The following is a 12,846-nucleotide window of genomic DNA, read 5'->3' on the forward strand; positions in this document are numbered from 1 at the left end:
GCGGCGGCGGCCGCCGCGGCCCCGGCCCCTCCTGGCGCGCGCGGCCGAACCCTCGCGAGAAGTCGCCGCTCGCTCCCGCGTTGCCACGTTCAAAGGCACCGGCGGCGGGGTGCGTGTCGGACACGCGCACCCGGCACGCGGCCGCTCCCCCTCGCCCCGCGGCCAATCGGCACTGAGAGGCGCCCCGCCTCGTTCCCGTGGGCGCCCCGCGATTGGCTGGCGGCGGGCGGGCGGGACGGGCCGCGGTGCGCTGGGCGCTGCGCTGCAGGGGCCGCAGGGCGCTGCCGCACGCGGGGCTCAGGTGGCGGTGGCGGTGCTTGTCTCGTTCTCGCGGCGGCCCCGCCGGCTGCGCTCCGCCCTGCCCCCGCCCCCCGCTGCCTGACAGGAGGTGCCATGGCCTCACGCAAGAGCTCCAGAGGCGCCGGCAGCAGCCCCAGCCCCGGTTCCAAGAGAGGTGAGCGGCGCCGCTGCGGGAGCGAGGCCGCCGTTCTGGGGCGAAGGGGCGGGGGCTGCCGCGGCCCCAAGCGCTGCGGGGCGGCGGCGGCCGGAGCCCCGTAGCTGGGGGAGGGGAGGGGAAGGGAAGGGAAGGGGCCTTTGCAGCCCCTCGCCGCGGCGCGGGGGAGGCCCCGGGCGAAGCGAGGGGGTGCTGCGCCTTCCGCGCCGCCTGCGCCCCGCGGCGGGCTGAGGTGCGGCCTCCCCCGCCCTCCCCCTCCCCTTCTGTCGCGCGGCGGGGGCCTGCGGGGGCCGCGCTCCCCCCCGCGCCGCGGGGCAGGGGCAGGTTGCTGGGCTCCTGTCCCGCCATTTCCATCGTCCCCCTTCTGGGGAGCTCATGCGGAGGCGAAGCTTGCGTGGCCGGGCCTGGGCGGTGGGGACGACCCTGGAGAGCTCCCCGAAGGAAAGGCGAGCGGCGTGCAGGCCGCCTGGCTGCGGCGGGTTTCGACACCTGCGGGTATCCCGGAAAGGTGCACTCAGACCGTGCTTACCAGAAGCCGAGAGTAGAACTGGGCTGCCCAGTGTCTGGTGCTAGTGAGGTCGTTGTTATTCTTGTGTTAAAATTTGGAACACCTCCTCGGGTTCACCTGTGTAGCAGCACTGGTCTAAAGTTATTAGATCTGTTGTAGGTATAGCATCTAAGTTTCTGTGAGTTTAGAAGCAAGGAGGAATAATCTTGGAAGAATGCACGCAGAAGACTTTTTGATACAGCTACCTACCTGCCCCGATAGGGAACACCTTAGGAAATCTAACTATTCCTGAACTACTACGTGTGAACAGTTTAGGTAGGGAAAGCTGGAAAGCTCCGTGTGCAGTAGCATTTTTAAGCATAGCAGAACATGCTTGAAAGAGGAAAAAGGTATATACTTCTGGAGTCAGCATGGAACCTTGCACACTGCACTAAAGAAAGGAAGTGCTTTTATGAGAGATTGAATGCTTGCTCTTTGTAACTTCTTTGATTTTGAGCTTGACACGCACAGAGCTCTGGTGATGAAATGTGGTAATGACACTGAAGTAGTGTCTGGTTTTCCTCTTCGAATATAGCAGTAATATGGAGAACAGTATTAATTAAAGGATGAACCATATAAGATTATTTTACCTATCACATGATGAATTAAGAGAAAAAGCTTTCAAATATACTGAAATATACAAGAGTTTAGAGATCATGTTACAATATTATGATGTTCATGGAGGTGGTTTTGTTGGTAGGGGTTTTCTGTTGTTTTTTTTAATCCTTTTTTGATTGCTGGCCTATGCCAGTGTCTATATTACACTTTTTGTTTGGACTGGAGGTGCTCTGATCATCATGTAGTATTAAGCATGCTAAATACAGATTTTCGATTATAATGCATTAAGAACATGCATCCCTGGTATATCTTTCAGTACTAAACATGGTTCTGTGAATACTTTGAATATCGCTTAAAAGGTTTGTCAACCTTTGAAAAACAAATTTATCAGGAAACTGAATCTCTGGCTAAGTAAAAAAGTATGCCATAATTTTTTATTTTCGGTTTGAGTAAAAATTTAGCTCTTTATATTAAAAGATACATGGTTTGTATAATTGTACTGGGGACACTTTATTTACTGTTATCTATGAGGGGATGAAGCAGTATGAGTAATGCGTTAGGCACTTGCCTAAGATGTAACCTCTTAAACTTGGACAAACTTGGACAAGTATTTTGTTAGTTTCAGCAACTTCTAGTTAGAATCCCTTGGAGGACTGTAGAAATTACAGCGTGAAGCTGATGCTGTTTTCATAGTTGCAGCTGCAGAAAGAAGTAATGGATGATTACTCTTGTGTGAATAGAGTAACAGTTAGAGGAGCAGTCTTCACAGCAGCCAGTAAGCCTTCCATAGTTGAGGGATGTGAAAATGAGATGAGGAAGTGAATTTGACATGGCTAGTAATCGAGCCTGTGAAGAAGAAACCTCAAGTTTGAGGCAGTTGTCAATAATGTAGTATTCACTTTCACAGCAGTTCGTAGGAGAGTACGTGGCTTCTTGCCAAGGTGTTGCTCATAGCTGTGAAACCACTGAAGCTGACAGCACATCTAGAAATCTGTGCACTGAGACAATGCCTGCATCTGAATGTAGTAATCTGCTTTTATGTTTTGCATCAGAAAATATTGACAGTAATCTTACAAATAGAATAAGTCGCTAATAGTTCTAATTGTAGTTTATATAGGTGTCTTCAGATTCATTGAAATGTCAGAGCTGCAACTAAATAATTTTTAGAACTAGAACTCTACCTTTTACTTTGACAAGTCATATACTAGAAGCTGTCAAATCAATCCTAATAAAAAAAATCTTTGTACAGCTACTGATGGACACTTCTTTGAAAGTGACATTTACTGAATTGTATGAATAGGCCAATGATTTTATTTGGAGTACAGAAGTGAAAACCAGGTAAAAATTTGACAGTTTGGGGATACTTGTTGAGGGAAATGTGTTGTTATCTTTATTAGGAAGTCTGGCTTCTTGTCACTAGTCTACAGAATTCACTGTAAAAACTCTAGCCTCTCTAAAAGGACTAAAATAAATTTTAAACAGCTAGATGAAGTAATAGATACTTGCTGGAATATTACTTAAAGCTTCACTGGATGAGGGACAGTTTTGGTACAGAACAAGTGTGTGTCACCTGTCGTGAGTTAACTCCCTCAGATTTCACGAGATGGGAAATTTGGAAATGTCTTGGGCATTAGTGGCTGGAGAAGCCTTTCAGTAAGAATGAGGATAAGTAGCCCAGCTACTTTTGAAATACAAATGACTTACAAAATGTGAATTACTTTGTAAGCTATACTTACTTGCAGGAGTACTGATAGTAAGGCATCTGTCATTATATTGCTGTATGGGTATCTTTTTTTTTTCTTACGAGAATTACGTTTTTAAAATTACTTAAACGTAGTTCTCCCTGATTATGTAGTTGTGCAGTAATTGCTATTTGTTTTCTTTGTATTTCTAATGACAAGTGGGGGAGTTCTAATCTAATGACAAGCTAGACGCAATACAAAACCCACATTTCCAACACAAGACATCGTCTGTATCTACAGACAACTTAATTTTATATATATAAAAAAAAAAATAAATCCTGCCTCTGGTAGTTCTGAGGCTCTGTTGCTACACCGATTGAAGTCAAAAGTACTCTACTGTTGCTTTGATAAATTTTCTTTAATCTCCGTAATAGTGATTGAGGTTATCTTCTGACATCTCCCACTTTTCTCTGCAAGATCCCAGGACATGCTTCATTTCACTTTTTCCTGGTTAATCAGGTAGTTTCCTTAGATATCTAAGCGCAAATGTATTGCCAAGCTTTTAACTCCTTTAACTTGCCTTTTGGACCTTCTAAGGTCCCTTATCTAATCCTTTCATTAATTTCTGGCTTCTTTAACTTTGTTTGTTGTTTGTTGGGGGGTTTTGTGGATTTTTTTGTTGGATTTTTTTTCGGTTGACCTGATGTCATTGTCCAAATGCGATTTTGTACTAATAGTACTTCTTTTTCAGTTCTAGGAAGATAGTTGTGCCTGGTAGTTTGCATGAACTTTGACTTTTTATCTCATCTCTGTTGTAAAGACTATTTTATAGTGTACTTTCCCTTGATGAAGGCTTTCTATTAGCTTTTTAATTTACCTAAAGAGCAGAGAAAGTTCATCAGCTAAACAGGTTGCTTATTTCCTGCTGAAGCTCTTTTGTTGGCTCATGGAAACACTGAACTTCCCATTTAAAGCACTGGAAGTAGTAATGTGATTACCCATGCCTTCTCTGGTCTCTCTCAGCTACCCGGCTGTGCTGTGGTATAATACCTAATTTTCATATATGATGGATTCTATGTAAATATCATGCTTCTATCTATCTACAAATTCTGTCTCTCTAATTTCTGATCTGAAGTACTGGTCAGTATGCTTACTTTATGCTCTTGACATTACAATTGTGCAGTGTATAATCTGATTTATTGTGTTACAATCTATCTGTTATTTCCTTCCTCATTTTGGTTGTAAACACTTTTATGGAAAGTCGTTTGGATAGAAGAGATTGCTGTGTGGCTGGGTGTCAAGGGAGGATGAGGCTGAATTAAGAGTTTGATTGTGTCATCATGGAGCCATGGTGTGAATGTAGAAGGTGAATGGTTGGTTTGGAAATGCTATTGTAATGGCCTGATATACGGGGGCTTCAGTAAAACAAAAAAAAAAAAATCGGTAGAAGGCATGCATGTTAAGGTTGTTTCTAATTACAGAGTGCATAAAGAGGTGAGATTTCGGTATTTCTGTTTCTTTAAACTGAAAATCCCTTTACTGATCACCTGTACAAAAAGAAAAAAAAGTTTGTTTTCAGCTGGACCTTCCTGAATCACTGTGAAACATGTGATAAGTGTTCCTGTGCTAATTCTTATGTTGAATTCTTCATTGTAGAGAACTTGAGCAGTGAAGTTCTGAGTTACCCCAAGTGATTCTTTCCCGATGAAGATCACAAACTGGTAATCTGTGTGATAGCCTGCAGCAGTGTTATTCTTAACTGCATCCTACGGGCTAGCTCTTTGCATGGCAGAGTTTTGAGCTATGCTTTGAAGTGGAAATTGTAACTCTGTTGTGTCTTTAAACACACTGGAAATTAAGTATGCAGATAAACATATACTGAGTTTAAACAGACTGTAGTATATGTGGTCCAGCTTTGTGACAGCTTTATAAATGAAACAAATTTTAGTCTCCTTCATATGGAGTTGCACTATTACTTTGCATGTACTTACCCAGCGTAACAACTGCTACCGAGTTGTTTGTTTAAAGGCTTTCTTTTTAAAACCTGTAATAGCTAGGGGTTTTGTAACAATTGAGCAGCAGTTTTCTTGTTTTACAGTTTTATTTCCTGAGGTTCTGGTTGAGTAATAATAAACAATTAATTACTATTATAGCATATCTCACTTTCCATGCCAGTGTTTTTTTAAGGTGGTGTGGGTTTTTTCTGTTTGTTTTGTTTTGTTTGTGTTTTTACTATTATTAAAGAAAGTTGACATAGCAGTTTGTAACCGTGGTATTATTTCTTCCCATAGTAATTGGAGGACACAGCTATATCTTTTGAAGCAAGAAAGTTGTGAAAAGAGCAATACTTTTGCAACTGAGATCTCCTAACAACATATTTTAACAACTATTAATAAGAGTGTAGGTATGAGACACCTAAAAACTCTTCTGACATCTGTAGGAGTTGCAGATGTGTATCACCTCTTTGAACTAACACCTAATTAAATTGACTAGGTAGCAGACTTGAAAATTTGATCAGTTTTAGGCATCAAATAAAGGATTTTAAAATGTTCTTTTTTTCCCATGAGCAGAAGCCTGTGAATAGCAGGGCTGTAGGTACTTGCATGGTAACTAGATTTTTACTTGTTTCAATTTGAAACTTGCTCAGACCATGAGAAAAATAGAAAAAACTGAAACAACGTAATGTTTTCTTTATTTTGTGATTTAATTAGGACTTGTTGCTAAAACAAATTAATGTGACCCACATTACAGGATAGGAAATTGGAACAAGGAAAAAATGCCCTAAAATAAATGCCTGCGTGCTATACACAGAGATGAGGATTTTCAACCTTATGTAATAGAAACTTTTTTTAAAGGTCACCACTGGCAGAATTTGCATGTTGGGTGTTTAAGTATTTCTTGTATTTCCTTTCCACTTTTACCTTTCCTGAACTCTGCTTTGGCCTAAATACAACCAAACATTTAATTAACCTAGTAATTATGTAGGACTATTGGCTACATTAAATCATTCAAACATGAGATAGGTAGATCATATAATTTTAGATCTTATTTCCAAATGTTCAGTGACAGAGAGCTGGTTAGTCAAAGTAGCAGCTAGTTAAGATCTTTAAGTCATCTGCACAGTTAAAATCAGTATGAATTTTGTCTTATCAGTGTTACAGTCTAAACAGATATGTTGATCCTATAGCATGAGACAAACAAATTTCGTTATAAGGTTGTAGTCTTAACCTTGAACTTCTTTCTTGATGTTTTATGTATAGTGAGTTTACAAGAGGTAAGTTCTAAATCAGTTTTGGGCATTAATTCTATTTTTTTTGGTTTTATACACATAAAAACAAGACTTGAGAAAAATTGACTAAAGTGTTTGGGAAAAATATCGGAATGTGGGAATCGGAATCTATTTAGATTAGGTAAATAGATAACACAAAATGGTTTTGTTCTGTTTTTACAGGACTTTTTATTTTTTCCTGAAGTGCTATTTAAACCTGTTACTGTACTATCTTTAAGTTTGTGGATAAAAGGTTTAAAAAAAAAAAATAATCCAAACTATTCAGCTGGTATGTGATAGATGCATTAAATACTGCTTTAAATGTGTTCCAGTTGATAGTCAGCATTAATTATAAAACTCTTCCAAGTTGTAAGCAATGTCATTATTGATCATCCAAGCTGTGTGCACATTATGCACATTTTTCCTTGTAATAAATCCAAATTGAAGAACTATTCAAATAGATATTCATCTAAACAGCCAAGAAGAAAAACCCAAAACATGATGTGGACAAAATTTGACTAGCTTTTATAAATGTGCTAGACAGAGAATCATTTTCAGAAGAAGCAGATGCAGATTCAGGATTTTTTCTTAGGAACATGTATCTGTATTCATTTTTACCTCTTCTGACTTCAGCAGTTATGCTTGGATAAACAGAACTCCAGAGGGAAGTTTAACAGCAGCAGCACTTACGGGGCAAACAGCTGGTCTCCAAACCTCCCTGAAAAGTGCAGAGTTAGCACTGCAAACTGTTTTGCTGCCTCTGACAAGTCTTGCAAAACTATGTAGCATCCTAGGACAGAATTTGTCATTAAGTTTCTTTTTGTCTTTAATTTGTGACTATTTTTCTCTTAGAGAGAAAAACTTTTATTCTTTAAAAATAAGCCCAGAACTAGTAATTCCTTTGATGTTTCGTTTGTGAGTAGATTTCTTCTGAATAAATTTTTCTGATTTTTGTTTTGTATGTATGTCTTAGAAGAATCATTTAAATGTAAAGCGATCGGGATTTGTTCACTATTTACAGTCAGAGTAAATGTAACCTCATAAGAATAATAATTAAAAAAACCACCCTGGGAATGATGCTTGACATCAGTCAGCCACATGACAATCTTATTTGTGTTTTGTATTGTTATTTTTTTCGGAAGAATAATTAATTCTGACTTAGTAATAAATCATCTTAGCCTGCAACTAAAAAACTTTTCTAAATGTTGTGGTGCTTCCTGTGTACCGGAAAGGTATCTATAGGCTTAAAAGTACTTTGAACTGTAACAGCTTATATTCAGAAATGGGCTGACTTTTAAAAAAAGTATTGAGCCTCTCTCTTTATAGGCTGAATATAAAAAAGGAAAAAAGAAAACCCTACATGCATCTATTTTACCTGAAGCATAACCCCCCCCACACACACACACATATGCATCTATTTTACCTGAAGCATATTTTCAAAGAATAGGGTTTCAGTTCTGATTCTGTGTAGAACAGGGCTGGAAAGAGTGGTGTTTTACTTCTGTGCAACTTTGGTAACTAGAGCTGACACCCAGGACAGAAGAGAAAAATAATTCCATTTTCTTCTTGAAGAAGTAAAAAGTTTGGTTGACTTTCAGTGTTGCAGCTGCTGTTTATGGGGTATACTTGAACAGGAGTGAGAATGTATGTTTTCAATTCTTGTTGTTGAAACTGTTCCAAACCAATGTGAAATGAGATTCAGCCTGCTGAGACCGAGTATGATGATAGGCCTGTTATGTCTGGAGTCCCCTTTTTTACCTAGAAAGGAGGGGAAAAGCTGGGCTGTAGTCTGTTCTGTGGAGCTCCTCTCTTAGAGATTGCTGTTGTGGCCAGTTAAGATTTGACTGTGCACTAATGAACAGCTTCATTGTGGAGGACTAAAATGGCTTTGCTCTCATACCCTTGGGTATACTTAAAAATGTCTTGTATACCTCTGAAGAAATTCAAACACTGTTTCCCAGAAAAGAGAACTGAATCTCTGATCTTTCGCATCCAGATTAAGTTCTGAATTCGAGATGGTTCAATGGAATTGCCTCATTTGTTGAAGGAAGGAGCTTCCTTTCACTAGGGAAGTGCAGCAGGGCACTTAGAATCCTGGAGTTTTTTAACATACTTTGTGATGCATTTCTCCCCTCCCCACAGTTGCACTTGGTTACCCTCAGCATCTCCTCAATCAGCCTGTTTAGTTGTCAAATCCTGAATTTATGCCTTTGCTGTTGTTTTCAGTGTTTGTTATTTTTTCATCATCAACTGAAAGGCTTCAGTTGGAAGGGACCTTAAAGATCACCTAGTTCCAACCCTGCTGCCATGGGCAGGGACACCTTCCACTAGACCAGGTTGCTCAAAGCTGCATCCAACCTGGCCTTGAACACTTCCAGGGATGGGGCATCCACAGCTGCTCTGGGCAGCCTGTTCCAGTGTCTCACCACCCTCACAGTAAAGAATTTCTTCCTAGTAGCTAATCTAAATGTACCCTCTTTTAATTTGAACCCATTACCCCTTGCCCTATTGCTGCAGGCCCTGGTTTGATTGCTTGTATTGTAGATATTTTACTATGTGAAATCTTGTAGGAATTGGAAATTAGGATCTTTAAGGTTTTTGTCAGGATTGATTATATGTGGAATAAGGAAAAGTTCCTCAAATACTAAAGTAAAATCGGTGAAGTGGCAACAGGAAAGCCTATATTGCCTTTAATTTGGCTAATTTGTTATTTCAACTTTAAGTACTGGACTTTTTCTTTGAACTAACAGCTCTTTCTGTTCCATCCATTTCCCTGTTCATAACTAGTAAGTTTCTGAGTTAGTGTATTGAAGTTCTTTGGTAATGTGCACAGCTATCTTTATAACCATGTAGACTAGATTATATGAAGTGCAAAGCAGAGATCTAGTTTATAATGATGATGATGATAATAATAAAGCCCCCCCCCCCTTCTACTAAGGTTACAGTGCTGAAGAATGTTTCTTAGATACCAAAAGGAATAATCAATTTTGTATCACAAAGAATTTATATTGAATTTATTTAAAGTAAACCTTTACCTTAAACTTCAGATCTTGTCTCTAAAGACCCTGCTATCATGATTGTAAAACAAGCAAAAATTTCTAAGAGTGGATATGGCTATTTGTGAAAGCTTAAGGTTGGAATATTTAGAATTGATTATAGAAACATAGTATATTTATATGTAATATATCCTATATATAAGTACTTACACAATTTAATAGAATATTTATTTCATAAGTATTTTAGTAAAAATCTTAGTTCTGTCTTCAAGTAAACAAATAAAACAGTAATCCTGCCTCCCTTACAAATGAAGTAGAGTTTGTAAAAGCACATCAAAAGCACAAATCTGTTCATTGAAAGTGTATTGTTCCACCTTTGGTACACTGAATGAAAATTACATGTTGAAAATCTGTTGTACCTCAGGATAGCGCTTGCAATCATGGTGCATGGACTTCTCAGAACGGGACGGTTCAATACATGTGCTCATTGAGTATAGATTTCGAAATACATAACCTAAACAAATACACATATATGACCCGTCTCACGATAGTGGGGGGATGTGTGTTAGCTCATATTTTAATAGGGGGAAAATAGTATCAACAGAGAATGCTGTAGACTTCCCTTTAACAGATATTTTACTCAAAATTTTTGTTACTGACCCCACTCAAAAAAACTTTGTGTAAAAACCATTTAAAATAATTAACTGGAGTTTTATTACCGAGAATGGCTTGCAACAGTTGTTTTACTGTTAGTCATACTGGAAAATATAATTTGGTGAGTATGTCAAGTGGTAGTAGGCCATGCTCATACAAGAGAGGTTGTTTTCTGTCTTTGTGCTGCTACTAGTTCTGTTCTATTTGTGGTAGGGCAGTTGCATTTTAACTTATTTTAGGTTTACTTCTCTCCCATATCTTTTTTTTTTATCACTTTGCATTTTGCTTTTAAAACAAGCTTGTTCTAAAGTCTCCCTATGGTCTAGCTGATTGATAATTTTTACTTAAGAAATTAGATTTTTAGTTATTTCTCTGAGGTTAGTGTTTTGTTGTTTTTCCTTTTAGTGTGTTTTCCTAATTTCTAGCAGCTGCCTGCTGCAGTGCACCCTTCTCTTAATGTGATAATCCATAATTGCTTCAGTATTACTTCCTAATGCACCTTTGTTGGAAATAATTATACACATTACAAAAGCTTAGCTTGATGCTTTGAATCCTGCCTTTATTTTTGTGTTCATAATTGACTCTTTTCCCTCTAAGCCTCTCTGCTTGCAGTTTGGTAGTGATCTACAGGTGGAAGTAATCCTGCTAGTCTTGATTGTCAATTACACTTTTCTAAATTTACATAAAATTGCATGGACTACATAGTTGTACCAAAACTAACTTGTATTACTGTTTCAACTTTAAAAACTATTTTCAAGTGAGGTGAAGAATAATAATTTTGAGTTCCTTCAAAAAAGAACCAACAGGCAAACCAGCATTTGTACACAGTAGAGCGAGACCTTGCAAGAAGTCTGCACTGTTGGCTTAGCCTTCTCAATCTTGAAGTGTATTTTAAATATATATCATTCAATTTAACCTTTGTCTTTTGCAAAGCTAACCAAAATTATGTTGTTTGGTATTGGAAGCATGGCATTCAGAGAGACATGTGTAAGCTGTATTTTTCAAGGTGTGTGTTAATGTATGTTTTTCATGGGGTGTTTGTTTTGTGGCCTTTTGGTCCATCTTCCTTTTGATGAGTCTGAAGAGCTTCCCCATTTTAGTTGGAGCCTCCCCTTTCAGGAAGGAAGATGTTTGTAATTTCTTGGGAAGACATGTTCTTGCAATCAGTTGCTTTTTAAAGGGCACAAGATAAGGCTGTTGGTACTTGGTTAAGGGTCAAAATATGTGTGTTAGTTCAGATTGGGAATGTATATTTGAAACTAATTTATTGACTGTCTACACTCACTTTGCTTTTATGCATTGTACTGTTGTCCCTCAATATACTTAGGTTTGAGTGAAATGAAGCAGAAAGTTCTGCTGCAACCACTTACAGGCATTCAGCCAGGTAAGATCTAGTTTGGATCAATCCCCTCAAAATACGTAGAACATGGACTTCAGGTTCTCGGCATTGGTTGAATGTGCCATGAATCCACTTGTAGTAGGATCTGGTATCTGCAAATGCAGGTGCAGCTGAAGTGAATTTGCAACAAATTGCCTAATATAATACCAATCAAAACAATATAGGTTTTACATGCAATAGACCACATATGATTGTGTGCAAAATTATTTCCCTTAATAAGCTCTTGATTTCTCCATATATTTGGTGACTTTTACCCTTTGTTTAAATTTTCCTCCTGTCTTGCTCTAAATTGCTCGTGCATTATGTGAGTTGCTGAAATGTACTAGTCAGGAGGTCTTTCTTAGAGCATCTGTTCTGTTTGATATATTCAGGTGGCTTTAAAGATAGTTAAAACACACACCAGTTACAGAATCAACTGCCTGTAATTCCTTTGCATCCTTTTGAAATGTCTTAAACTCAGATGTTATTTCTCACTTCTTTCTCCCTTGAGCTATTGTGAATTGCTTTTGGTAATTAGTCGCTGGATGTTAAAACCACAGGAGGCATAAGTTGTTTTTCAAAGTAGCTGTGACATTCTACTGTTCACTTCATCTACCTGATCGCTGTGTTATTTAAAGAAGCATGGGAGAAGAAGGGCAGAGTGCTAGATCCTCAAGTTTTAACATAGGGTTGCTGTTAATGAGAAAGGAATTTTTCTGTCTTCCTCCCACCCACAAGGAGGTGGCTTTTGTTTGAAATGCAGTGGGAAAAGAATAGTTTGCTGAAATTGAAGATGTAAGTTGAATAGTGTTTTATGGGTTTTTCCTCCTTTTCTGGTCCTTGAGAAGAAGAGAGTATGTTCGATCATTAAGCATTGGTGTTTGCTTTAAATTGTGCAGGTAGCATTCATATTGTCAGAACTTAAAGGAGAGGTGAGTGAGATGAGTTAGTCCTTTCTGGAAAGTGAGGGCAACAAAGCAAAAACAACACCTCTGCTACTTTTAACAAGCAAGCACTAGAATTTTTTCCTGGTTTAGCTTTATGGCAAGTGGTGTATTGCACTCTAGGGAAACAGGCTTTGCTTTGGCGAAACTATCAGTAACCCTCCTTTAGGTCTGCTTAGAAGCAAGTATGAGGTATACCAGGGGAACAGTTATTATCTGAAAATTCTTTGGCAGGAATATGCATGGTTGGTTTTGAGTAACTCTTTTAGAAGACTCAAAACTATGTCTTAGAAATTAGCAGGCTTTGATTCTTAGAGTAGTTAGCAAGTTTCAAATGAGCCATCTCTACAGGATACTCGGGAAGC

At 39.2% G+C, this 12,846-nt stretch overlaps 1 protein-coding gene across 1 annotated transcript in view; it reads left to right on the plus strand.

Annotated features, from left to right (window-relative positions):
* Window positions 1–226: 226 nt before the first annotated feature.
* Window positions 227–12,846, plus strand: part of ASPH (aspartate beta-hydroxylase) — a 112,290-nt gene continuing 99,670 nt past the window's right edge. The window contains exon 1 of the mRNA XM_037379130.1: window positions 227–454. Within this exon, the coding sequence (XP_037235027.1) occupies window positions 394–454 (61 nt within the window). The 5' untranslated portion in view covers window positions 227–393. The remainder of the gene's footprint in view (window positions 455–12,846) is intronic.

The sequence above is a fragment of the Falco rusticolus genome, chromosome 3 (assembly GCF_015220075.1).
Source record: "Falco rusticolus isolate bFalRus1 chromosome 3, bFalRus1.pri, whole genome shotgun sequence".
Classification (NCBI taxonomy): domain Eukaryota; kingdom Metazoa; phylum Chordata; class Aves; order Falconiformes; family Falconidae; genus Falco; species Falco rusticolus.